The sequence below is a fragment of the Nycticebus coucang genome, chromosome 5 (assembly GCF_027406575.1).
Source record: "Nycticebus coucang isolate mNycCou1 chromosome 5, mNycCou1.pri, whole genome shotgun sequence".
Classification (NCBI taxonomy): Eukaryota; Metazoa; Chordata; class Mammalia; order Primates; family Lorisidae; genus Nycticebus; species Nycticebus coucang.
This window is the reverse complement of record NC_069784.1, coordinates 134,807,810-134,828,984: the sequence shown is the minus strand read 5'-3', so window position 1 is coordinate 134,828,984 and position 21,175 is coordinate 134,807,810. Positions and strand designations below refer to the sequence as shown.

General features: G+C 46.5%; 1 protein-coding gene across 2 annotated transcripts in view; it reads right to left on the bottom strand.

Moving 5' to 3' along the window:
• SLC22A3 (solute carrier family 22 member 3) overlaps window positions 1-11,782 on the bottom strand; it is a 91,534-nt gene extending 79,752 nt beyond the window's left edge. For both annotated transcript variants that reach the window (XM_053590481.1, XM_053590480.1), the window contains exon 1: window positions 11,223-11,782. In XM_053590481.1, coding sequence (XP_053446456.1) covers window positions 11,223-11,657 — 435 coding nt within the window. In that variant the 5' untranslated portion in view covers window positions 11,658-11,782. The remainder of the gene's footprint in view (window positions 1-11,222) is intronic.
• Between the last annotated feature and the right edge of the window lie 9,393 nt (window positions 11,783-21,175).

The following is a 21,175-nucleotide window of genomic DNA, read 5'->3' as shown; positions in this document are numbered from 1 at the left end:
AGGAACCATCAATATTTAGGAATCATCAATATGAACTGTGCATGCCATTTTTGCCACAATCTCTTCATCCCCATAAATAGGCTGGAATCGATCTTCAGAATGGGAGCTCCTGGCACTGCGTCCCTCTGTTTATGCCTCAGAGGCGTCAGCTTACAGCATCCCTCCCCCGGGGCTGGAGACACACACGCTGTCCTTCATCTTGCGCGGACGTCGCCCACGTCCAGTTGGCATAAGCACTGTGAAATCAGAGCCATCCTGTGCGCACACTGGGCATACGCAACAACTGGAAAAGGCGTCTGCGACGTGAGACGCTGTCAAGCAGAGAGGAGGATGAGGGTTAAATTTCACATTTAATTTAAATGGTGGGTTTGAGGTTTAAGTATCAACAATCAGATAATTAAGACAGAAGTGTGTTCCTATGGATGGGCTTAGGGAGCTCTGGTTCATGTTTCCATGTTGATCCCAGCAGTCCTGTTAAAATGGAGAGCCAGAGACTCACTCACCGCTGGGTTATCTCCTCTGCTGCTGCCCTGTAACAATCTGGCCAGGGGGTCACCTGCCCCAGGCCTGGGTGACAGCAGAGTGAGCAGCTGTTTCTGAGGTCCAGGCCTGCACCCCCCTTACCTCTATCTAATAGTTTCCATTGCCTGTGCACACGGCCGAGGGCAGGTTCCCTCCTCAGACTCCATAAGGTGCTGGGATACAGAGCAGCCAGGCTGGACCCCTGCTCCAGGACAATGGGGGCCTTCTTCTAGGCCCATCTCCTCCTTGTCAACATCATTCACAGTACAGCACCCCCCCAGGAAGAAAGCAAAGAATCCATCCTGAGTTTAGGAAATGAACACCGGCATCTTCTAAGTTAGCTTTATCCCAGGAGACCTTCCCACTTTTCCGTAGAAAAGACAACCCCAAGTTCAGGTCTGGTAGTGATAAAACAGGGGCCTGAATAACTCAGGTATGTGTGATAAGGGAGAGGAACCTGAAGTCAACTGCCGATTAACTCTACCCAGGGAAGCAAAGAGAGTCTGTGGGGACTGCCCAAGGCCCCCGGGGTTCCTGGGCCTCAACCTGCCTTCTTCCCACGCCTGCTGCACTACTTAGTCAAAGACCAACACCTGAACTTTGGGGAAACATTCAACAGTTAACACCACGCTCCCCCGACACTTTCAGTTTTATTTACCAAACGCAGTTTTTAAGTTGAAGCATAGAATCATTCTTCCACTTTGAGAGGAGTGCTGCACTGGACCCATCTGCCCACCTCTGAAATCATTGAATTACAAATGCTGGAATTTTAAAAATCACACTCATTTATTCACCTTCTTATAGCCACTACACTTCATCCCTTACCATATTTCCCTATTAACACACAAGTACCAGGCCCAAAACTATTTTGTTTTATAAACGCGGAGAAGAAAAGTTAAGAGCATGTAATCCTTTTAAAGTGGTGTTACTGATTTCTTGCCCAGATAACATAGCATTAACCACCCTTTGACTTGTTCATCAGACATTTATCATTCTAAAAAGCTACACCAAGAACTTTAAGGAACCTGCCTTTTCCTCACAGAACATAAACTTCCTTTCTTGGTGATAGTTTAAGAAAGAAAGAAAGAGGAAAAATGTGGCGAAAGTTTTATTTTGTTTTGAAAGTTAAGTAGTATTTGCTTCCCACCCTTGGGGGCTCAACACCGTGCCTTCGGGACTGTTGGGGCCAGACCTCCCTCCCCCCATGTCCCCGCTGCCCTGGGGCAGGCTCGGCTGGTGACACAAGCTGCTGCGGAGTGCCAGGACAGCCGGACAGCTGGAAAAGCTTCTTCTGCACAATAGACGTCAGCACATAAAAATTACAGCCCCAAAGAGCCAGCAGTTCCATTCCTTCCTGCTCCTTTCATGTTCCAGGTCACATCCCCCAAGTTAGGATTCTGCAGATGACAGAAGCCATGAACAGATAGGAGTCGGGTGACGTGGAGTCTGTGGGAGTCGTTCCTCACGGTTATGACCTCTTAATGATTGGTCACCAATGACTGGTCACACCTTGTGGCTGTGAGAAGGAGGGAGACACGAGGACAGACGTGCAGTGAGTCACCAACAGCAGCACTGTGGGGAGAGAGGCCTCCTGTGACTCCACGAAGACCTCACTGCAATAAAAAGGGGGTTAAACTCATCCCTCCATCCCTTTTTCAGTCACTCATCGATTTAATTGCAAATATTTACTAACCATGGTATTAGGCAAAAAGGACAGAGTGCCAGCCCCCCAGCCCTAACAGTCCGATGAGGGTGGCAGCCCCTAGCCCCTGACAGTCTGATAAGGGTGGCAGCCCCCCAGCCTGACAGTCTGATGAGGGTGGCAGCCCCCAGCCCTAACAGTCCGATGAGGGTGGCAGCCCCTAGCCCCTGACAGTCTGATAAGGGTGGCAGCCCCCCAGCCTGACAATCTGATGAGGGTGGCAGCCTCTAGCCCCTGACAGTCCAACAAGGGCGGCAGCCCCCAGCCCCTGACAGTCCGACGAGGGTGGCAGCCCCCAGCCCCTGACAGTCCGACAAGGGTGGCAGCCCCCAGCCCCTGACAGTCTGATGAGGGTGGCACTGGTCATACAGCCTTTGCTCCCACTGACAGTCTGATGAGGGTGGCACTGGTCATACAGCCTTTGCTCCCAAGATGGCTGGTGGTCAGGCTGGAAATAGCCCTGCCCAAGGGGGCATCAGGAGGTGTTTCTGGAGTAGGTAACTTTAGGCTGTGTCTTAAGGTAAAAGATGGAGATGCTTTGGAAGAAAAAAAGCAGGTGTTTTGAGAACAAGCACATACAAGAGCCCTGGGGTTTTAGGGTCACAGCCTGGAGGGCAGGAGTGCAGGTGCCCTGGATAGGGGTGGGGAGGCCTCTGGGGCAAAGAAGTCCAGGGGAACAGTCCTGTGTACCAGGCCCAGAAGAGGGAGATCTTGGGGTGCTGGCCCCGCTGCCAGAGCATCAGGTCCCCAGCCCTGTGAACTCCACCTGCCTAGAAGCATAAGACCTGCCAGGCACACGTGCATCAGAGCAGGCTAACAGCAAGAGCGCAGCCAACAAGCCCCCAATATCGGCGGTTTAACCTGGGAAACTTTATTTCTCACTCATATTCCCACATTCCCATGCAGATGAACTGGTGTGGAAGAGTGGGCTCTGGGGGGGACTGCCCCTCAGCCCAGAACCAGGCTTCCTTCTTCCACCCTCTGGGGGGCTGCCGTCATTCTGCTCTAGGCTGCAGCGCCACATTCACTCCCCCTACATTGCTGACCAGAGTGTGGACACACAGCCCCACTTGCTGCAAGGGAAGCTGGCCTGCCTGGGTGTTCCAGAGGGAAAGTCCTGGTATTCTTGGCTTCAAGAACAAATTAGTGCCCAAGAGATTTAGCTGGAGATGTTCACGGGAACAAGTTCTGTGCACCCCCAATGGTCAGGCACGATGGTCAGCATTCTGCATGCTCACATCAGCCCAGCTGCTGTGGGAGTGTTATTACCGTCCTGCTAGTGCTGAGGAAACTGAGGTGCTGGTAGATGCTGTGACTCGTCCTTCAAGTTGATGGACAGAGAGGAGTTGGGATTGAGTCCCACATCTATGTGACCCCAAAGGACATGTATGTTTTTTCCATGCTACTAAGATTCCTTATGCCAAGAATACCCAAAGATTAAAATTACAGGTGTCTGTGCCACATCTGTTGGAATCTCATTTGCCTGTGCCCCTGCCTTTGCCCAAAGCTCCTTCCTAAGGGTTTCCAGGATTCCCAGGGAGGGTGGGTCAGCTATGAGCTTCGTCTGCCAATCAATGACAGGATTTTACTAGCAGTTACCCCATCCACAGAGAGCTGAAAATAAACAGCAGCTCTTCCTCAGATAAAACGTGGGATCCGTGAGGCAAGATAAAGGAGTGATGCTGCTAGGGTGTGGAGGGTGTGTCTTGCAGAACTGACACTTCTCCTGGATTCTTTATATTCTCATCATGTGCTCAGCCTCATTAAAAAACACCCAGCTAGTCTCTCTGTGTGGTCCATGAACCACCTGCAAGGGCCCCAGATGCTTGTGGAAAAGGGAAATTCCTGAACCCCACCCCCATCTTTAGGTTCCCAGCTCTGCAGGTGTGACCCAGGAACGCACACCAGCCACTGCACCAGAGGCACTTAATAAATGGATGCAGAGGAAATGATGATGAAGATGAGACGTGGGGGAATGGAACAGTCTTTTTCTTACATTTTCCTCTTGGACTCCTTCTTGTCCTCTCAGGCTGAGGTTAAGGCCAACAGACATTTTTCTCTGGTTCACTCTTCAGCCCCATCAGAGGGCAGAACCCTTCACCATGCCTGCCACCACTGTCACCCATCACTGTCCCAGGGCAGTTCTCCCTGCCCAGCCTTAAGCTTGTCAGAGAAAAACACTTACTTATCCTTGCATCTCCAGCCTAACTCAGTTCCTGGCATGTAATAAATGCTAATGAATTTCACCTGAGCTGTTGTTGATACTCTAAAATATTTGTTGCCAGAAAGGAACAGGAGATACTATTGCACATTCTCAAAAAGAAGCTCCTTACAAATACTTTTTCTTGTTCCGTCCAAAAACATTGCTGGATGGATCTGTTTGACCATCCTGAAACCTAGGCCAAGGAGCAGACACCTGGGGGGTGGACTGCTCACTCACTACAGTCTTGCTTTCACTCCATTAAAAATAAACTAGTAACACAATTTTGTCATCTGCAGAAAGGACTAGTTTCTAAGGACTCTTGCTGAAAAATGAGATTCAGCGTAACAACTAAGTTTTGTTCAATTGCTGGTGTTTCACGAAGTAAGCGAAAACTATACACCTTGATTCAAAACAAACAACAAAAAAAATTCAGTTATTACAGATTTAGCCGGGAAGAGAGAAAGTTACTCCAGGTCAGTAGGACCACCAGCTCCACTGGAGACAAAAGCAAACCCTGTCTGGAACCAGCCAGTTTACCCCCACACAAGATCAACCAATAGAGCTCCCAATCACCAAACACCAAAACACAGTACCCTACCAACAGATTTAGAACAGCAAGGACTTCGGGGACTGTAGTTACCAGATATAAAATACAGCATAAGCATATGTAAAGCATCTAAAGAAATTTTAAAACAGCCACAAAAAAGTGAGTGAGAAATGAGAGACTACTCATAAAGGACCAGGTATATTATAAATATGTTATTTATACAACTTTGATAAATGAAAAAATTGTTAAAATGAAAAGTCAATGGGTGGATTTACATAGCAGGTTTGGTGCTGCTGAATAGAAAGGCAGTAATCGGGGAGGTAGATCTGAAAACAATTTTCTAGACCATCCAGATATGGAAATGAAAAATGTAAGACAAAGGTTCAGAGCCAAGAACAGAAAAAGAAGCTCCAACAATATCTAATTGGAATCTTTAGAATCGAGGAGGGAAAGAATACAGAATGGAGAAGGCCACGCTGAAGAAAGAATGGCTGAGAATGTTCAGAACCGATGAAAGAATAAACTCACAGAAAAAGAAAACATAACATTCATCCGACAAGTGTTAGTTGAGTGCCTACTGTATGCCGAGGCTTCTTACAGACCCATCCAGACACAGAGCTGGATAAACAGAAGAAACACCCATCCAGACACAACTGAAAGAAAAACAGATCACCTACAAAGGAAAGACACTCGGACTGACAATGAACGCCTCAAAAGCAATATGAAAGCTGCACGACAGAGCTCACCTCTCCAAAGGGCTGAGGAAAAATAATCCACAGCGTGGAACACCATACCCAGCAAAAACATCTGTCAACACACAGGGAAGTTAAGACATTTCCACAGAAACAAAAACTAAGAACATTTGCCACCTAGAGAAGCACAGCCAAGGAAACTTTGAAAAGATAATTGCTTCAAAAGGAAGGGGGGAAATGGAATACCATAGGAGTGATGGGCAAATCAAGCGTAAATACAAGCATACATGCTCTAGAGAGAAACCATAAATTAATAATGAAAGGACAGACCTAGAACACTCTCTACTAATACTTGTAAGACAGGATGGGGAACGACTGAATTAAAGTGGTGAAGACTCCTTACTTGTTTAGGAGATCACAGCATTAAGTTTAGGCTCTGTTGAGTATACTTAGTAAAAACTTCAAGGGTAACCATTAAAAAAAAAATGAAATAAAGGATTGAAATTCTAAACAAAAAAAAAAAAGGAAGAAAGGAAGGAAATAGAATACAAAATAAAAGTCAAAATCAATTTTTAAAGGAAAGAAAAGGGAGAAAAAAACAGACAGATGAAGGCAAATAATACGATGGCATGACCAGCCCAAGTATACCAATTACCACGGTAATAAACATAAGGAGGCCAAGCACACTAGTTTAAAGAAGACTGAGAACATTAGATAAAAGGTGAGTCAAGTTATATACATTTTATAAGGAATACACCTAAACTATTCCAACAGGGGAAGTTTAAAAGTAAAAGGTAACAAAAGACATACCAGGCAAATATTAGCCAAAAGAAAGCTAGAATTGCTGTATCAATAACAGACAAAATAGACGTTAAGATAAAATGTATCAGACTTTACACAGAGTTACTACATACAATAAAAGGTTTCATTCACTATAAAGATATTTTAAAAATGCATATGTATTCAACACAATTGTCTGTTGAATAAATTTTAAAATCTGTAAATACAGAAATAAACTGAAAAACCCACCAATGGCAAATGATTTTATGCATCTTTAATTATTGACAGACCAAGCAGATGAAAATTTAATTAAAATTTAGCATTTTTTAATAGTATCACTGACAAGCTTCAAATACGGGACATGTGTAAGACCCTATACCAGCAGTTCTCAACCTGTGGGTCGCGACTCCTTTGTAACAATGAAAAAACATCCTGCATATCAGATATTTACATTATGATCATAACAGTAGCAATAAAAATAATTTTATGGTTGGGGTCACCACAACTGAGGAACTGTGTTAAAGGCTCGCGGCATTAGGAGGCATTAGGAAGGGTGAGAACCACTGCCCTATACCCAATAACTAAAACACATTCTCGTCCAGCATGCATAGGACACTGACAAAAGCTGACTTCTTTTAAGACTAGAAAGCAAGTTTCAATAAAATTCAAAAAATCAGCATCATATAAACCACATTTCCTGATCCCACTACAGTTATGTAAGAAGCCAACAATTAAAAAATAAAGACATCAGCAAGCATTGAAATTTAAAAACAAACCTAAAGATATCATGGGTCAAAGAAAAAAATAATAATGAAAATTTAAGATACTAAGAATGAAAAAATAATTAAAATACACAAGTCAAAACTTGCTGAGGTGCAAAGAAGTTCATAGAGGGAAATTTATAGCTTTAAATATTTATATTAGAAAAGCAGAAAGGCTGGAAATACTTGAACCGCACATCCAACTGGAACTGGAAAAAGTACACGGAAAGTAACCTCTGAACAAATACCAAAGAGAAATTCATAAAATAGAAAACAAACAGTGCTGTGCAGTGTTTGGTTCTTTGACACAATAATAAAACAGATATTCTCTCGGTGAGGTTGATTCAACCAAAAAAAAAAAAGGAAAAAGAAGAAAGGGAAAGCACAAATAATGTTACAAACAAAAACAACACGAAAGTAGGATAGTTCTAAAGTGGCCACAGCAAAGCAGAGACTCGGCCCAGACTGGAACTTGGGCCTCCCCAAACTCCTCAACAGTGCAATTACGTGCTTAGCAAATTGTCAGTGAGGACAGGATGACAACGTCTGCAGGTCGGCCTACGGGGTTGGCCAATGTGTTGGGCCAGGTGTGTGAGAAGCACAGCAGAGACAGGGGAAGCACAGACAACCCTGAGAACAAGGCAGCCACCGGAGAACAGCTGCCTCTCTCTAACTGACTCTTCTTTTATTCTGGAAGGGAAAACAAGCATGATTCAGTCTATTGTTAACAGCGATCTGAAGCTCTGTTCCTAGTGGTAGACTAAGGAGAAGCTCCTTTCTTTTCCCCATCCATGGCCTACTAGCAAGCATTGAAAAATCCTAAAACTCATCTTAAAGACTCACCTCCTGAGCAGTGAATTGAAATATTTGGGGAGGGGCTCTAACTTGCTTCTCTGCATTTCAGCCTGTTACATTCTGCCCAATGTGGACAACCAGATAAGAAAAAGTCTACACTGAGATTCAGGCAGTAAAAAAGTCTACAGTGAGGGAGTTCAACGTGGAGGTGGAATCTGTGGCCTTGCCTTAAGCAGGAGACACCAGTTGGGAGCTGGTGTGAAACAGCCCAGCACTAGGCATTTTGACTTAGCTCCTGAGCTGTTGCAAGCTGTAAACTGTGAAGAGTGTGGATGAGATTTACGTGACTATTTTGCAACTTTCACATCAAGAGGATAGAGAACCAAAGGAAGGAAAGTTCCCGGCACTGCGAAGCAGAACAAAACACTGGCCAGAGGACCATGATAATAACGAAGGTTCAGCAAGGCTCCTGCAGGTTAGAAGGTGTGAGGGATCTAGGTACCATGTTTCATGGATTAGTCTGAGGATTTAGAGCACTGGGTGGAGGAAAGGCAACTGATTTCTAATTAAGCTCCTGGATTTGAACTCAATCTGGCTACATAACAGGTGTGAGACCCTGGCAAGTCCTGTACTATCTCCAGCCTCAGGTCTGTCTTCCATAAATCCAGGACAATGGTACTGAATTATGAGTAATAGCCACAGGGAGGCTTTCTGGTAGCTCGTTAGCCTTGCACTTTATAAACTCTCCCAGTTCACCCACAAGTTTAAAAAAATACATTGTCTCCATCATGTGGGGTGAAGATGGATTTCCTTGCATCACTCTGACAGAATTTGAAAGAACAAGAACTAATGGGATCATAATCAAAATCAAAGACAGCCAAACATTAGCATGCAGAACTCTGAGAAGGACTGAGTTGTTCTGGATGGCTGATCTTCCTGAATAAGTGGGGGAGTTCCTCTTAACATCAGAACATCATGAAAAGCAAACATACCAAAAGAAGCACAAAACTATTTGTGCTTCTCTTCAGTATACTTCAAAACTTATTTGTGGCTTTAAAGGGGCATTCTACACGTCATTTTACTTTTCCTTGAACATTTTTGATCATTGTTCTGGACACGCTAAACAGTACCCCAGTGATGACACTGATGGCATTTGTGGGACTGTAAAGGGCTTAATGCAACATCTAATTTTACAGACAAGAAGCCAAACCCAGAGACTCAGGCAAACCATGCAGCTAGTAGCAAACTGAGCCAGGAGCCATCTCCTGACCTTGCACCACTCCATGGTGTGTGAGGAGCCACTGACTTTCAGAAAGCCCCAGAATGCTAGTAATGCTGGTCCCGCAGAATGTTTATAAAGTACCTGTTCTAAAACATCAGGGCATTAACTGACAGATTTTTATGTCTCCCTTCTTTGATATACATGAATCATATTCACATTCATGCAAACCTGTCTCACATGTGTGCACACTTTGCTTTTTAAGACTGTTTTTATTCTTCATTTTAAAAATGTCCTCAAAAATAGTGTTATAGGGTGGCCTATGGCTCAAGGAGTAGGGTGCCAGTCCCATATACTAGAGGTGGTGGGTTCAAACCTGGCCCTGACCAAAAACTGAAAGAAAAAAAAAAAGTGTTACTCTCCAGGCGGCTACTGTGGTTCTCTGGGGAAGTGAGCACTAATCAGCCCTGCTGAATGGAGAAGAAGCGGCGACCTAACCAGTGCAACTCTGGGAAGGCACCAGGGACAAGGCCTTCTCTCACCCATGCCATGTCCTTTTCAACTGTGAATCTCTAACAACAGGAAGACCCCAGCCCTACCCACAGATTAAGTGGAAGGTAACGGCCCCACATGTATACACCACGGACACACTGCCTGGCTGGGCTGCCAATGGGGTTTTACCCCTACAGCACTGAGCAAGGCTGTACCCCCATGCTGATCACACACCACACGTAGTGCTGCTGCAGACATCTACCATCCCAAACGCAGGACACGAGGTCACCAGACCAAAGGACACTGTTCAAAGCCCCAGAAAGGGCACTCCCACCTCCCCATCCCATTTTCCCCACTATTCAAGGAGTCGCTTTTAAAAATGTGAATGACAAAAAATAAAACAAAGACAAAATGTTTTTCTTCAATTTACCTGAGCATATTCAATCATTTTTTGAAAATTAAGGTAAGCTATGATTGTAGAGAAAACACAATAAAACTGCTCATCCTTGCCACCTGTGCCCCATTGGGGAAGTTTCTGAGTTGATTAGTGTAAAGTGACTCTGCTCTGTTGCTGGACCTCACAAAAACGGACCGCCATCCCAGCAGGTACAGAAACAGCTTCCTGAGGCCAGGGGTGAAGGAAGCCCACCTAACTCCCAAATGCACTGCCTGTACAAACACACCCAGCAAATTGTAGGGACGGCCCCTCCCGCCTGCCCCAGCAGCCACGAGTTCTAAATAGGGAGGCATTTCCAAGGCTCGTACCCAGTTGCTCAGGTCCCTCTTATCCAATCCCTCAACTTTCCCAACTTCTCTCAGACGTTGCTCTTTGCCCCAAAGCAGTTTTACCAAAACCACTCCCTGGGAGAGCCTCGACCTTTGTCCCCTTGCATTTCAGATAACTATTTGGGCAACTGGAAAAAGTTGCTACTGCCTTCAAATGTTGAGTCCCCTTTCCTCTGACCTCTGGAGACCACAGGCTAATTGAGACTGAAGTTCCCTGCCACGAGTCGACCCATAATTTCCGAGTACTGCGTGAACACCCCGCAAAGATCACGTAAGGCACCTGCGTTCTTTCATTCCCGAGAAGGTGTGTGCAAAGTAACTACAGCCTTGCCCCTACCAACTTCTGATGTTCACACCCGAAACCGAAGCATCTGCGTAACTCACTGGCACAGGAAAGCAACGAAAGGCCTTTTGGCGCTGACGACGCCTCCCTTCCGAGTGCCGGGTGAACAGGGTCCGTCCGTGTCCCGCGCACCTGCCCTCCGCGGAGGTGAACCGGATCCGTCCAGGTCCCGCGCACCTGCCCTCCGCGGGGATAAACCAGGTTGGTCCGGGTCCCGCGCACCTGCCCTCCGCGGAGGGTGGCGGCTTCTCATCCTCTGAGCTTCGGCCGAGGAGCCAGCACCTTGCTGTCCCGCCGGCTTCCGAAGGCGGGACGCGCGCGGCCCAGAGAGGCGCGGGAGCGCGAGCGGCGCGGGCTGGAGCGGCGCGGCGCGCCCTTACCTGGCTGACGATGGTGGCGTGGGCCTGGGCATAGCGCCAGCCGCCGCCGCACCGCACGAGGGGAGCCGAGCGGTTGGGGAAGGCGGAGAGCGGGTCGGCGCAGCTGAGCGCGCCCGCGGCGGCGGCGCTGGCGTTGGCCTCCTCCAGGAGATAGCGCTGGCAGCGGCCGTCGCCGGGACGCCCGGGGGGCGCGGGGCCGCGGGGCGCGGGCGCCGTGCGGTTCCACTCCTCCTCCGGGCTCCAGCCGCAGCGCTCGGCCAGCTCGGCGGCGCTCGGCCCGCGGCACCAGTAGTGGTCGGGCTGTCTGCCCAGGAAGACCACGCCGACGAAGAGGAAGGCGAAGGTGACGCCCGTCAGGCACAGCAGGAGGAACACGCGCCGCTGGAAGCGCCCGAACTCGCCGGCCCTGCGCAGCGCCTCGTCGAAGGACGGCATGGTGCGCGCGCCGCCGCCCGGCCCCTCAGCCCCGCGCCCCGCGCCCCGCCGCCCGCCGCCGCGCGCCTCCGCGAGCGCGTCCTGCCGCCCGCCGCCCCGGCCTGCGAGTGACCCGCGGGCCCCGCCGGCCGCCTCCCTTTACCCCGCCGCCGCCTCCCCCGCGCCACCCGCCCCACTCGCCCTGGCGCCGCGCCCGCTCCCGCGCCCGCCGCTCCTCCTGTCCCCGCCGCCCCCGCCTTGCCCCGTGGGCGCCCAGAGCAGCCTCGGGAGTGGGGTCCCGAAAGAGGCCGCCGCGCCCCGGCGTAAGGGGTCGGGGTGGGCGCAGGGCGGGGCCCGAGCGGCAGGACCTGGCTGCGCGCCACCGGGCGCCAGGGCCCCAGCCCGGGACTGCGAGTGACGGGCACAGCCTTGGGCCTGGCGCTGAGCTCCATTTGGTCCCTGCCAGCAGCCTGCTGTGCACTCGGCCCCGGATCGGACTCCAGAAGAAGAAAGTTCCAGGGTTATCCAACCACTGCTGGGGCTCCTGGGACTAGGTCTTTTCGCGGTCCCCAGACGCGCGCGCGCCCCGGGTCCCATGCCTGTGTCCGGAGAGCCCCCTCCAGCTCACACACTGCGCCCCTCTGGGTCACGGCAGCCGGTTCCTACATAGTGCTTGGCATTTGTCCTCAACCCATCTCAGAGCTACAAGGAAGCGGGATTAGATTTTGGCGACATCTCTGAGATTGTCCAACTTTTTCAAAAGGGCAGCTGGGTAACCCACACGGGTTGAGCGAGTTGCTCAGAGTCCTGGAAGTTCAAGGCGAGAAGGAATCACCTTAAGGCCATACTCTAAGCCTAAAACGCCAGGAAAGGGTGTTTGTGGTTGGTTCTAAGACTTGTTTTTAACTTCTTTATTGTCCCCAAGATGCACAGCTGGGTGGGATCCCGATTCCAGGCTGCTGCTTCCACTTCCGAATCGCTGTGTCCACCCAGACACTTTCCTGGGCCCAGGGTAATGTCCCCTTCTGGGCCACAGCCTTTGGTTGTGCGGACCACCCCTCGACCCCTGACAAGGCACCCGGCCTTGGTCTAGCCTCTGACCTGCCTCCGTGTTCTCTGAGGACTTCTCAGCTGCCGCCCTGCTCTGTCTCCAGTCCCCCCTCATCCCACCCCCCACCCCTCCGCAAAGCTCTCCTGAGTTTCTGCTCTGAGCTCGCTTTTCTGGGAGAACCAGAGAGACTTTTAGAGTACAGATTTGACTTTTATCCTTCCTAAACAAGGACTTTGGAGCCAGACTGCCTATATTCAAGCCAAACTCATCCTCTCACCAGCTCCTGACCTTGAACAATTTAATGGGCCAGCCTGCGTTTTCTCATCTGTCCAACAAGACTAAAAATATACCCTTCTCTTGGGGACGCTGTGAGGACAGAATGGATTTGTACGTATAAAGCGCCGAAGAGGCATAACACACAGTGTGGCCTTTGTAAGTGTTAACTATGCTTACACTTGCTGTCCTTGGGAACTGAGTTAACAGTCTCAGCCTTGTAGAATTTCCTAAGGATTATAGATGCCCTGCAGGATAAAACATCTGGCCATGGCTGGGTAAGTGGCACACGCCTGCAGATGCAGCTACTCCTGAGGGTGAAACGTGAGGATGGCTTGAGCCCAGGAGTTGGAGACTAGCCAGGGCAACATAGTTAGAGCCTGTCTCTAACATACGTACATAAATATTAGCCATGCACCTCCTCTAGTCACAGCTACTTGGGAGACTGAGGCTAAAAAATCCCTAGAGCCCCAGAGTTCAGGGCTGTAGTGAGCTATGATCTTGCAGCACTGCACTCTAGTCTGGGTGACAGAGACTGTCTCTTCCCCCTCCCAAAACCCCCAAACCATCTTATGGTATGTTCCAGGTACATAGTACAGCCCCATGGAATGATAGTTTTTATTTTTCTCTTTTTGATCTCAGCTACTAAAAAACATTTATTACCTACTAACCAATGACTTCTGTGTCCGAGTGTCCTCTCCTGCCACCACCACCTGAGTACATTTAGCTAAGAAACAGAAACTAAGTTCAAAAGACCATTGACTCGAGAAGTTCGCAAGGGCAGAAAGGTTCATCTATTTTGCTCACTTCTATATTGCTGCCCACTAGAACTGTGCCTGGTGCATAGTTAGTGGTCAGTAAATCTCTGTGGGGTAAATGGATGCTGCTTAGCTTCCCTCCACATACACATATGTACACATGAGTTCCCCCTCTCCTCTGCTCCCACCTTTCTTCAGCCCTCAGTGCCGCCTAGCTAAATTCTTCATCTGCAGCATCCGTCCACCGGTCCAGCCTGCACGCAGAATCCTCTTCCTGCCGTGCCTTTCCAAGGTGCCGCCATTGTTGGTTTGCCCTGTTTTCCAAATTAAATCCTCATTTCTCATCCTCCCTTTCTAGGGATCCTCCCTAACCTATGTCCCTCACCAAATTGTCTCCTATGGACAGCTAATAGAACTACTTACTAATCCTCACGTTCTTCTTGAATTGTTTGAAATCTGTACACATGAACTTCCCTCTTCTTAGAATTTCACTCACCTACCACTCTGGCCACTACCCAGCAAGGCCTTTTTCAAATGTCAGACCCCCACCCCCACCCCAGAGAAGCCTTCCCCACACCACCACTGCCTTCCTTCTCTGGTAATGTAGTCTTGGTCTGTGGCCTTAACATACATATTATCTAGGACATTTCTTATGGAATTTCACTACATTTTTCTATGTATTGTGGTTGTCAGGGATTTTGATTTTAAGGACTTTTTTAAAAAATGAAGTAATCTGAGCTCATGGACAGCTGGACACAGTGAAGTTGCTAACAGCGTAGTGGACCTTGGAGCCAGACCCACCGGCTTCTACTCCACTGCTTCTCCTTGTGGGCAAGTGACATTGAGCAAGACTTTTATCCCTCTTCTGTTAAATTGAATAACAATGGAACCTTCTGGTTTGTAAAGCAGATTACTTAGAGTAGTCCTTGAATCGTGTTTCGTTAGAGTCAGCTATTAATAAAGAAAGGAATTTTTAAAAAGCACCTGCACCCAGAATTAGCAAATGTCATCTGACTTGTTTAGACATATTGTTACAAAGTACTAACACATCACAGACACAATTGAAGTCTCCTTCCTGCCCCTTTAGGGCCTACTCTCTCTCCTCCCTTCCTTTGGGAGTGAGGCTCAGGGTCTCAGCTCCCTGAGTGGCCAGGGTAGAGCAGGAGAGGAGGGTGGGGACTTCAGGTGGGCACAACCCCTTGGCCCTGGGTTAAGGGAGCAGACAGAGGAAGGCTGAGTCTCATGCCCAGGTGTGTAATTAGCATGACATCGTTACCTTCTCATCAGTGTTTTCCTCCTTATAGCTCATAGTTATTGCACATAAACAGTAGATAGTATTTGGAGCGCCTTGACGATTGTAATAACACTCTACCTATTTTCATGTAAATAAGACTCTATCTTCTGTCACTTTTTTTACTCCACAATATATTTTCCAGACCTGCTAGCCTTGCTAAATAAAAGCACAGCTCCTTAACTGCTACATGTCATTCTATTGAATGGTCATACTACAACTTTCTCTTCGCCTGTTTGGGGACATTTGGCTTGTTTTGAATTTTTCACAGTTACAAATTGTGCTGCTGTGAACTTCTTGTACATGCCCCCTTCTGCCACTGCACAAGAGTTAATGTAAGGTAAATGCCTAGAAGTAGACGAGCTAAACCATAACAGGTATATATTTGACCTTTACTAGACATTACCCAGTTGCTTTTCCAGTTTACATCCCACCAGCAACATAGGAGATTATCCATGCCCATGTCAGCACTTGGTCTTGGAGACTCGATCATGCTCCAGACACTGCATGTAAAATGCAGTCCCATTGTCCAGAATTACATGTCCCTGATTTTTTCAGACTGAACACATTTCACATGTTTATTATCCAGGTTTCATTTTCTGAGAATTGCATCTTCCAGATCTTCCTATCACCTGTTTATGTTCTCCTTGTTATTTCTGGGGCTTATTTTACTTATTGGATTTTGGGGAAGTTCTTTGCATATTTGTATATTCTGCGCCTTTGTCAGCTCTGTTTATACTATCTTCTCAGTCTGGGCTTATCTTTTGATTCTTAATGTCTGGAGAAATACAAAAAAAATTAAATTCTCGTGTAGTAAAATTGATCAATCTCCTTCATAGCGTTTTGAGTCTTTTAATAAAAATTCTAGTCTAGGTGGCGCCTGTGGCTCAAAGGAGTAGGGCGCTGGCCCCATATGCCAGAGGTGGTGGGTTCAAACCCAGCTCTGACCAAAACCACAAAAAAAAAAAAAAAAAAATCTGGTCTAGATGGAGATTTTAGATACTTGGCTCTATACATTAAATTGCATTTTCCAAATTGAAGTTTATTACCTCTAAAGTTAATTTTGTGCACAGTACAGCGGGATCTAATTTCACTAGTTTCTCCCCTATGGACAACCAGTTGTCCAAACTCCACCTGCTGCCCTCTTGATTTCCAGTACCCACCTCTGCCTTAGATGATGTTCCTCCCTGTGCCCAGATATGCTCCTGAGCCTTCATCCCGCCCTGCTGCTCTGCTCAGCTCCAGCCTGGCATTTCTCCACCCATGCCTGTGGTTTAGATGAGGTTCCTCCCTGTGCCCAGATCTGCTCCTGAGCCTTCATCCCGCCCTGCTGCTCCACTCACCTCCAGCCTGGCATTTCTCCACCCATGCCTGTGTTTCTATGACACGTCTCAGTGTCTGGTAGGAAGAGTCCCACTTTCTCCCTCACTCACCCACCTTGCTTCTTTCTAGAATTACCTTGGTCCTTCTTGGGCCATTTTTCTTCCACAAAAATTTTACATTTCATTAAGTTCCACACAAATGAACTGGTATTTTGATTTAAAATCGCGTATGCACGTTATTTCTCACACTACTTTGTAGGCATTTTAAGAGAAAACCAAGGCACACTCATCTTTGTATCTTCCAAAGCCCACAGCTCCACACCTGCACTGCCCAATCTGGAAACTGTTGGCCACGTGTGCACATTCCCATTTAGCTTAATTAAACTAAATTAAAACTTCTCTTCCATATAAGCCATATTTCCTGTGCTCAGTAGTCTGGCGGCTAACACATGGGACTGCTTGGACAGAGAACGTTCCATCATCTCAGACCTTCTGGGGTGCAGCGCTGATCTGTACATAGTGATCAGCAGATGCTAATTAAACAGGAATAATAAGAATCAATTGTCCATAACCTTTAGCTTGTGTAAAACACACCAACTTTGACTCTTTTGAAAAGTAATTGTTTTGGGTGGCACCTGTGGCTCAAAGGGATAGGGTGCTGGTCCCATATGCTGGAGGTAGCGGATTCAAACACAGCCCCAGCCAAAAACTGCAAAAAAAAAAAAGTAATTGTTTTGGTTTATTCATTCAAAATTTTAAAGTTGGTATTTTTATTGAATATAGAAATGAACATAGCAGATATAACAGATATACCAGAAATGGATATTTACCACATATTGAGTTACCAAAATCAGTCATTATAATGACATTTTTGCTGTTTGGGAAGAGTAAAGCATAAAAAATGAGTATGTTTGGGAATACTATAATAAATGTTGAAGCAAAAACTTCTTTTCTAAGAAGATGGAGGAAAATTTGGCAAGTGAATTGGTGCATGTGCTTAGGCCTAAGGAAGATAATGATAAATCATATTTTCTTTTTTAACAAGTAAGTAAGAATGTTTGAAAGACTTGCATCCTTTCCTCATTTGTCATGGAGTAGCTATTTTTTACCTTAGCATGTGAACATGCTGAGAACCACAGAGCACGTCCATTATTCTATGCACCGTAATTAGAATCTAACATTGATTGAAGTTGACCAACACTCATCACTATCTTTCACTTGCCAGCTGACGATTTGGGCTTTCTGAGAAGAAAATCTCTGTTTGGCGAGAGTATCACAGCTATTGTTATCCTTTTGAAGTAGATGCTTTCTCTATACTTGAAGCATCTAGAGTCTTAGACCAAAAGTCACTTTTGAAGAAGGTGATAGTCAAGAAAAAGTGCTAAATAGACGTAAACGTTCCGGAGCTGAATTATCACAAGGTAGAAAAACTTATTTAAGCCTGAGAGACTTCTAGAGCTCCTACCTTTTCACCACAAGTGACTGAGAGCAGAAGGGGTAAGTAGGTGTGGGCTGGTCCCACCACTGTCATCTGTGAGGGGTTCTCTAGTGCACAGCGCTGGGGAGGACATCGAGGCTGGTGGAGGACAGGCCCCAGGTGATTAGAAATGTCCACTGCAGGGAGAGGAGCAGCAGAAGGAAGGTGAAGGGCTCCGCTGTGGGTCCCTGCAGCCTGGGACGTGCCCAGTTGCTGTAATATTCCTCAGGGTGGGCATCCTGTCCCCTGACACACGTCATAAAGCATCACATCTATTGAATGGCATTTTTTCCCACAGAGCTAATGACATTCTTCTAGACTATTCCACGTGTATACAGATGTGTGCATTCTAGAGTGGCCCAGAATTTCTGAACAAGTGATCATTTGTCATTTGGGAGACACATGCACTTGACTTACATGTGCTTCAACACAGGAGGCAGGAATGAGTCACTGACCGAGTGAGTGAGTGGGGCTCCAGCCCCACCCCTAGGAGCATCTCGACACAGCTCTGCTCAGGTTTCTTGTTCAGTGATTAAGGAGGTAAATCAAAATCTGTATTCTTTGTGTAAAAAGAATAAGCTTGCTTGTGCTGTAGTGACATTTATTAATTTGGGGAGTTGTGAAGGATGGTGTAAAGAGGCCCCTGTGCTCTGAGCTAAAACTCTGCTGAAATGTTGCCTAGAGGTTTCCACTATTAGGCCTCACTGTGGTCAAAGTTGTGTGTTGGTGAGGTGGCTCCTGTAGTCTGGCAATGGCTGCCCTGGGAAAATCATTCAAGAGCCATCCCCTGTTTCTGTATCTCAACGCCATCGTAGGTAAGCCATGTTAATGTAATATTCAAATGGTCGAAGGTCATCTTGGGAAAGTTGCAGGCCTTGATTAAAACTTGATTTAATACTCTTGACAAATCAAACTTAAAAACCGAAGACTAACACATTCATTAAAAATTGTTACAGAGAGGGGTGGCACCTGTGGCTCAAAGGAGTAGGGCGCCAGCCCCATATGCCGGAGGTGGTGGGTTCAAGCCCAGCCCCGGCCAAAAACTGCAAAAAAAAAAAAAAATTGTTATAGAGACATATTTTTTGAAATGGAATGATACTCATAGCATATTCTATAAAAGAAACAGGTTGCAAAGACCACATTTGATACCAGTGCTTCTCAGCCATCTGTGGTGAAGGAGACAGGTCTGACTTCTGTCTGTTTTCAATCTGTTGCAAACTAATATGTGGTCTTACTGGGGATGACAAGTTGGTGATACTGCACTGCTCCCCACACTGTTCATGGATAGGCATTCACTGGCCACACATCAGGATGTCGTGGGGATGTCAGACTGACATAACGTTTCTAATGTCTACTCCCACTGTCTGCACTTATCTAATTGCAAACAGGGTAAAACGATTCACAGACCAGCTCTACTAGTTCGTTCCATATAATCCCATGTTTGGTAAAATACATATGTTCCCCATAGGAATTCTTTACTGTATCCCAAGTACAAGCAGATACAATAGCCCTGTAGTACTCAGCAAGTATTTGTGGAATGAATGACATTTCCAGAGTCTACACAGCAGGAAAGATGGTGTGGAGAGAAATGCTTAGGAGGAGTTGGCAGTGCTTGTCCTTGGTCAATATTAATAACAGCAGGGTGATTTTACTGGCTAGAGGAAGAGATACAGGGAGGCTGGAGCAGTTGAGAGGATATTTACACTGTGGTGCCCCTGCCCTTGGCACTGATGCCAGTTTTCTATGGCCAACATATAAGAACACCAGTTGTGGCCACCTCCTCCTGGGAGCCACCCTGAGCATGCCGTTGTGGCCAGCTCCTGCTCCCTGGCCAGGCCCTCGTCCACCTCTGACCCCCATTCTCCAGACTTCCCATTGACTTTGTAAACTACTAGCTTTTATTATCCCAACATTTCTTCTTTTCAGGCAGTGTTGGTACTATGTTGGACTAAATTGTGTCCATATGTTAAAGCCCTCCCCCTCAATGTGATGGTGTTTATAGGAGGAGCCTCAGAGACAAAATTAGTTTAGAGGAGGTACTAAGGATGAGGCCCTCGTGAAGGGATTAGTGCCCTTTAGAGAAGAGACAAAAAGGTGCTTGCTGTTCTTTGCCTTGTGAACATAACACTCAGCAGGTGGCTGTCTGCGAGCCATGAAGCGAGACCTCCCCAGAACCCAGTCGTACTGGTACCCCAACCTTAGACTTTCAGCCTCCAGAACTGTGAGAAATTAAATGACATATCTGTTCTTCAAGCTACCTAGTCCATGGTACTGTGTTATGGTGTTGAGCAGACTGAGGCAACGGTGCCATATGTTTCCATCAAGAACACTGACCCATTAAAAGAATTGAAGAAATTACTCAAGATTCCATTTTTAATTGTAAAAAAAACTACAAATGTTACTTATTAGAGATTTCAAGAGAAATACCTTAAAATCTGGAAACTTAGTGATTTTTTGAATGTAGAAAATATTACTCATTTAGCTTTTTATCAGCCATGAGAGAAAGATGTAAGATTTCTAACAATGTGGAAACCTCAGTTTTAAATTTCTATGTGTGTTTATGTTAGTAGCAAATTCAAATTCTCTGCTCAGTGGCTTACTATCCAAGTGGCGTTGATGTGGGGATGTGAGACTTGGATGAAACTGTTTTCCTTTCAATCTGATGGGTTGTCAGTCCTTCAGGCTCCAGAGCTTCAGGAAACCTGTCCCGGGCTGAACTCACTTTGGGCCCAGGAGCCATTCTATATGAAAAGGCAAATACTCTTCTTTAGGGCAGATTTTCTCAATGCAATTAAAGTAAGCAGGTTCACACATAGCACCCCATAAATTTGATGTAAACACTTTGCAAAAAAATCTCAATGGGACACTTAAATTAATTTTAATCAAAGTCATTGTTCTATTTTTATATTACTTTTCTTTTGGAATGAATTTTTGTTGGCATTTTTAAATTATAAATGACATGTGGCCTAGTGTATACTATAGTCAAAGTATAATTTATCATTCGGTAAGCCAATAAACAATTTACTCTTCAAAATATAATACCATTACGATCATTAGACCATTTCCTGGTGGTAAACTACAGTGGGCTCAAATTCTCTTTTCCTCTAAATGTGAAGACAAATATATAAATGGTGGTATATATTTGTATATATACCAGGGCATTTTTAGTGCAGTTTGTACATATTTATTGAGGCAGGTTGTCTAATGCAGTTTGTGAAATGCATTAAATATTCAATATTATGGGGCACCACCTGTGGCTCAAAGGAGTAGGGTGCCAGCCCCATATGCCAGAGTTGGTGGGTTCAAACCCAGCCCTGCCAGAAACTGCAAAAAAAAAAAAAAAAAAAAAAAAATCAATATTATGAGA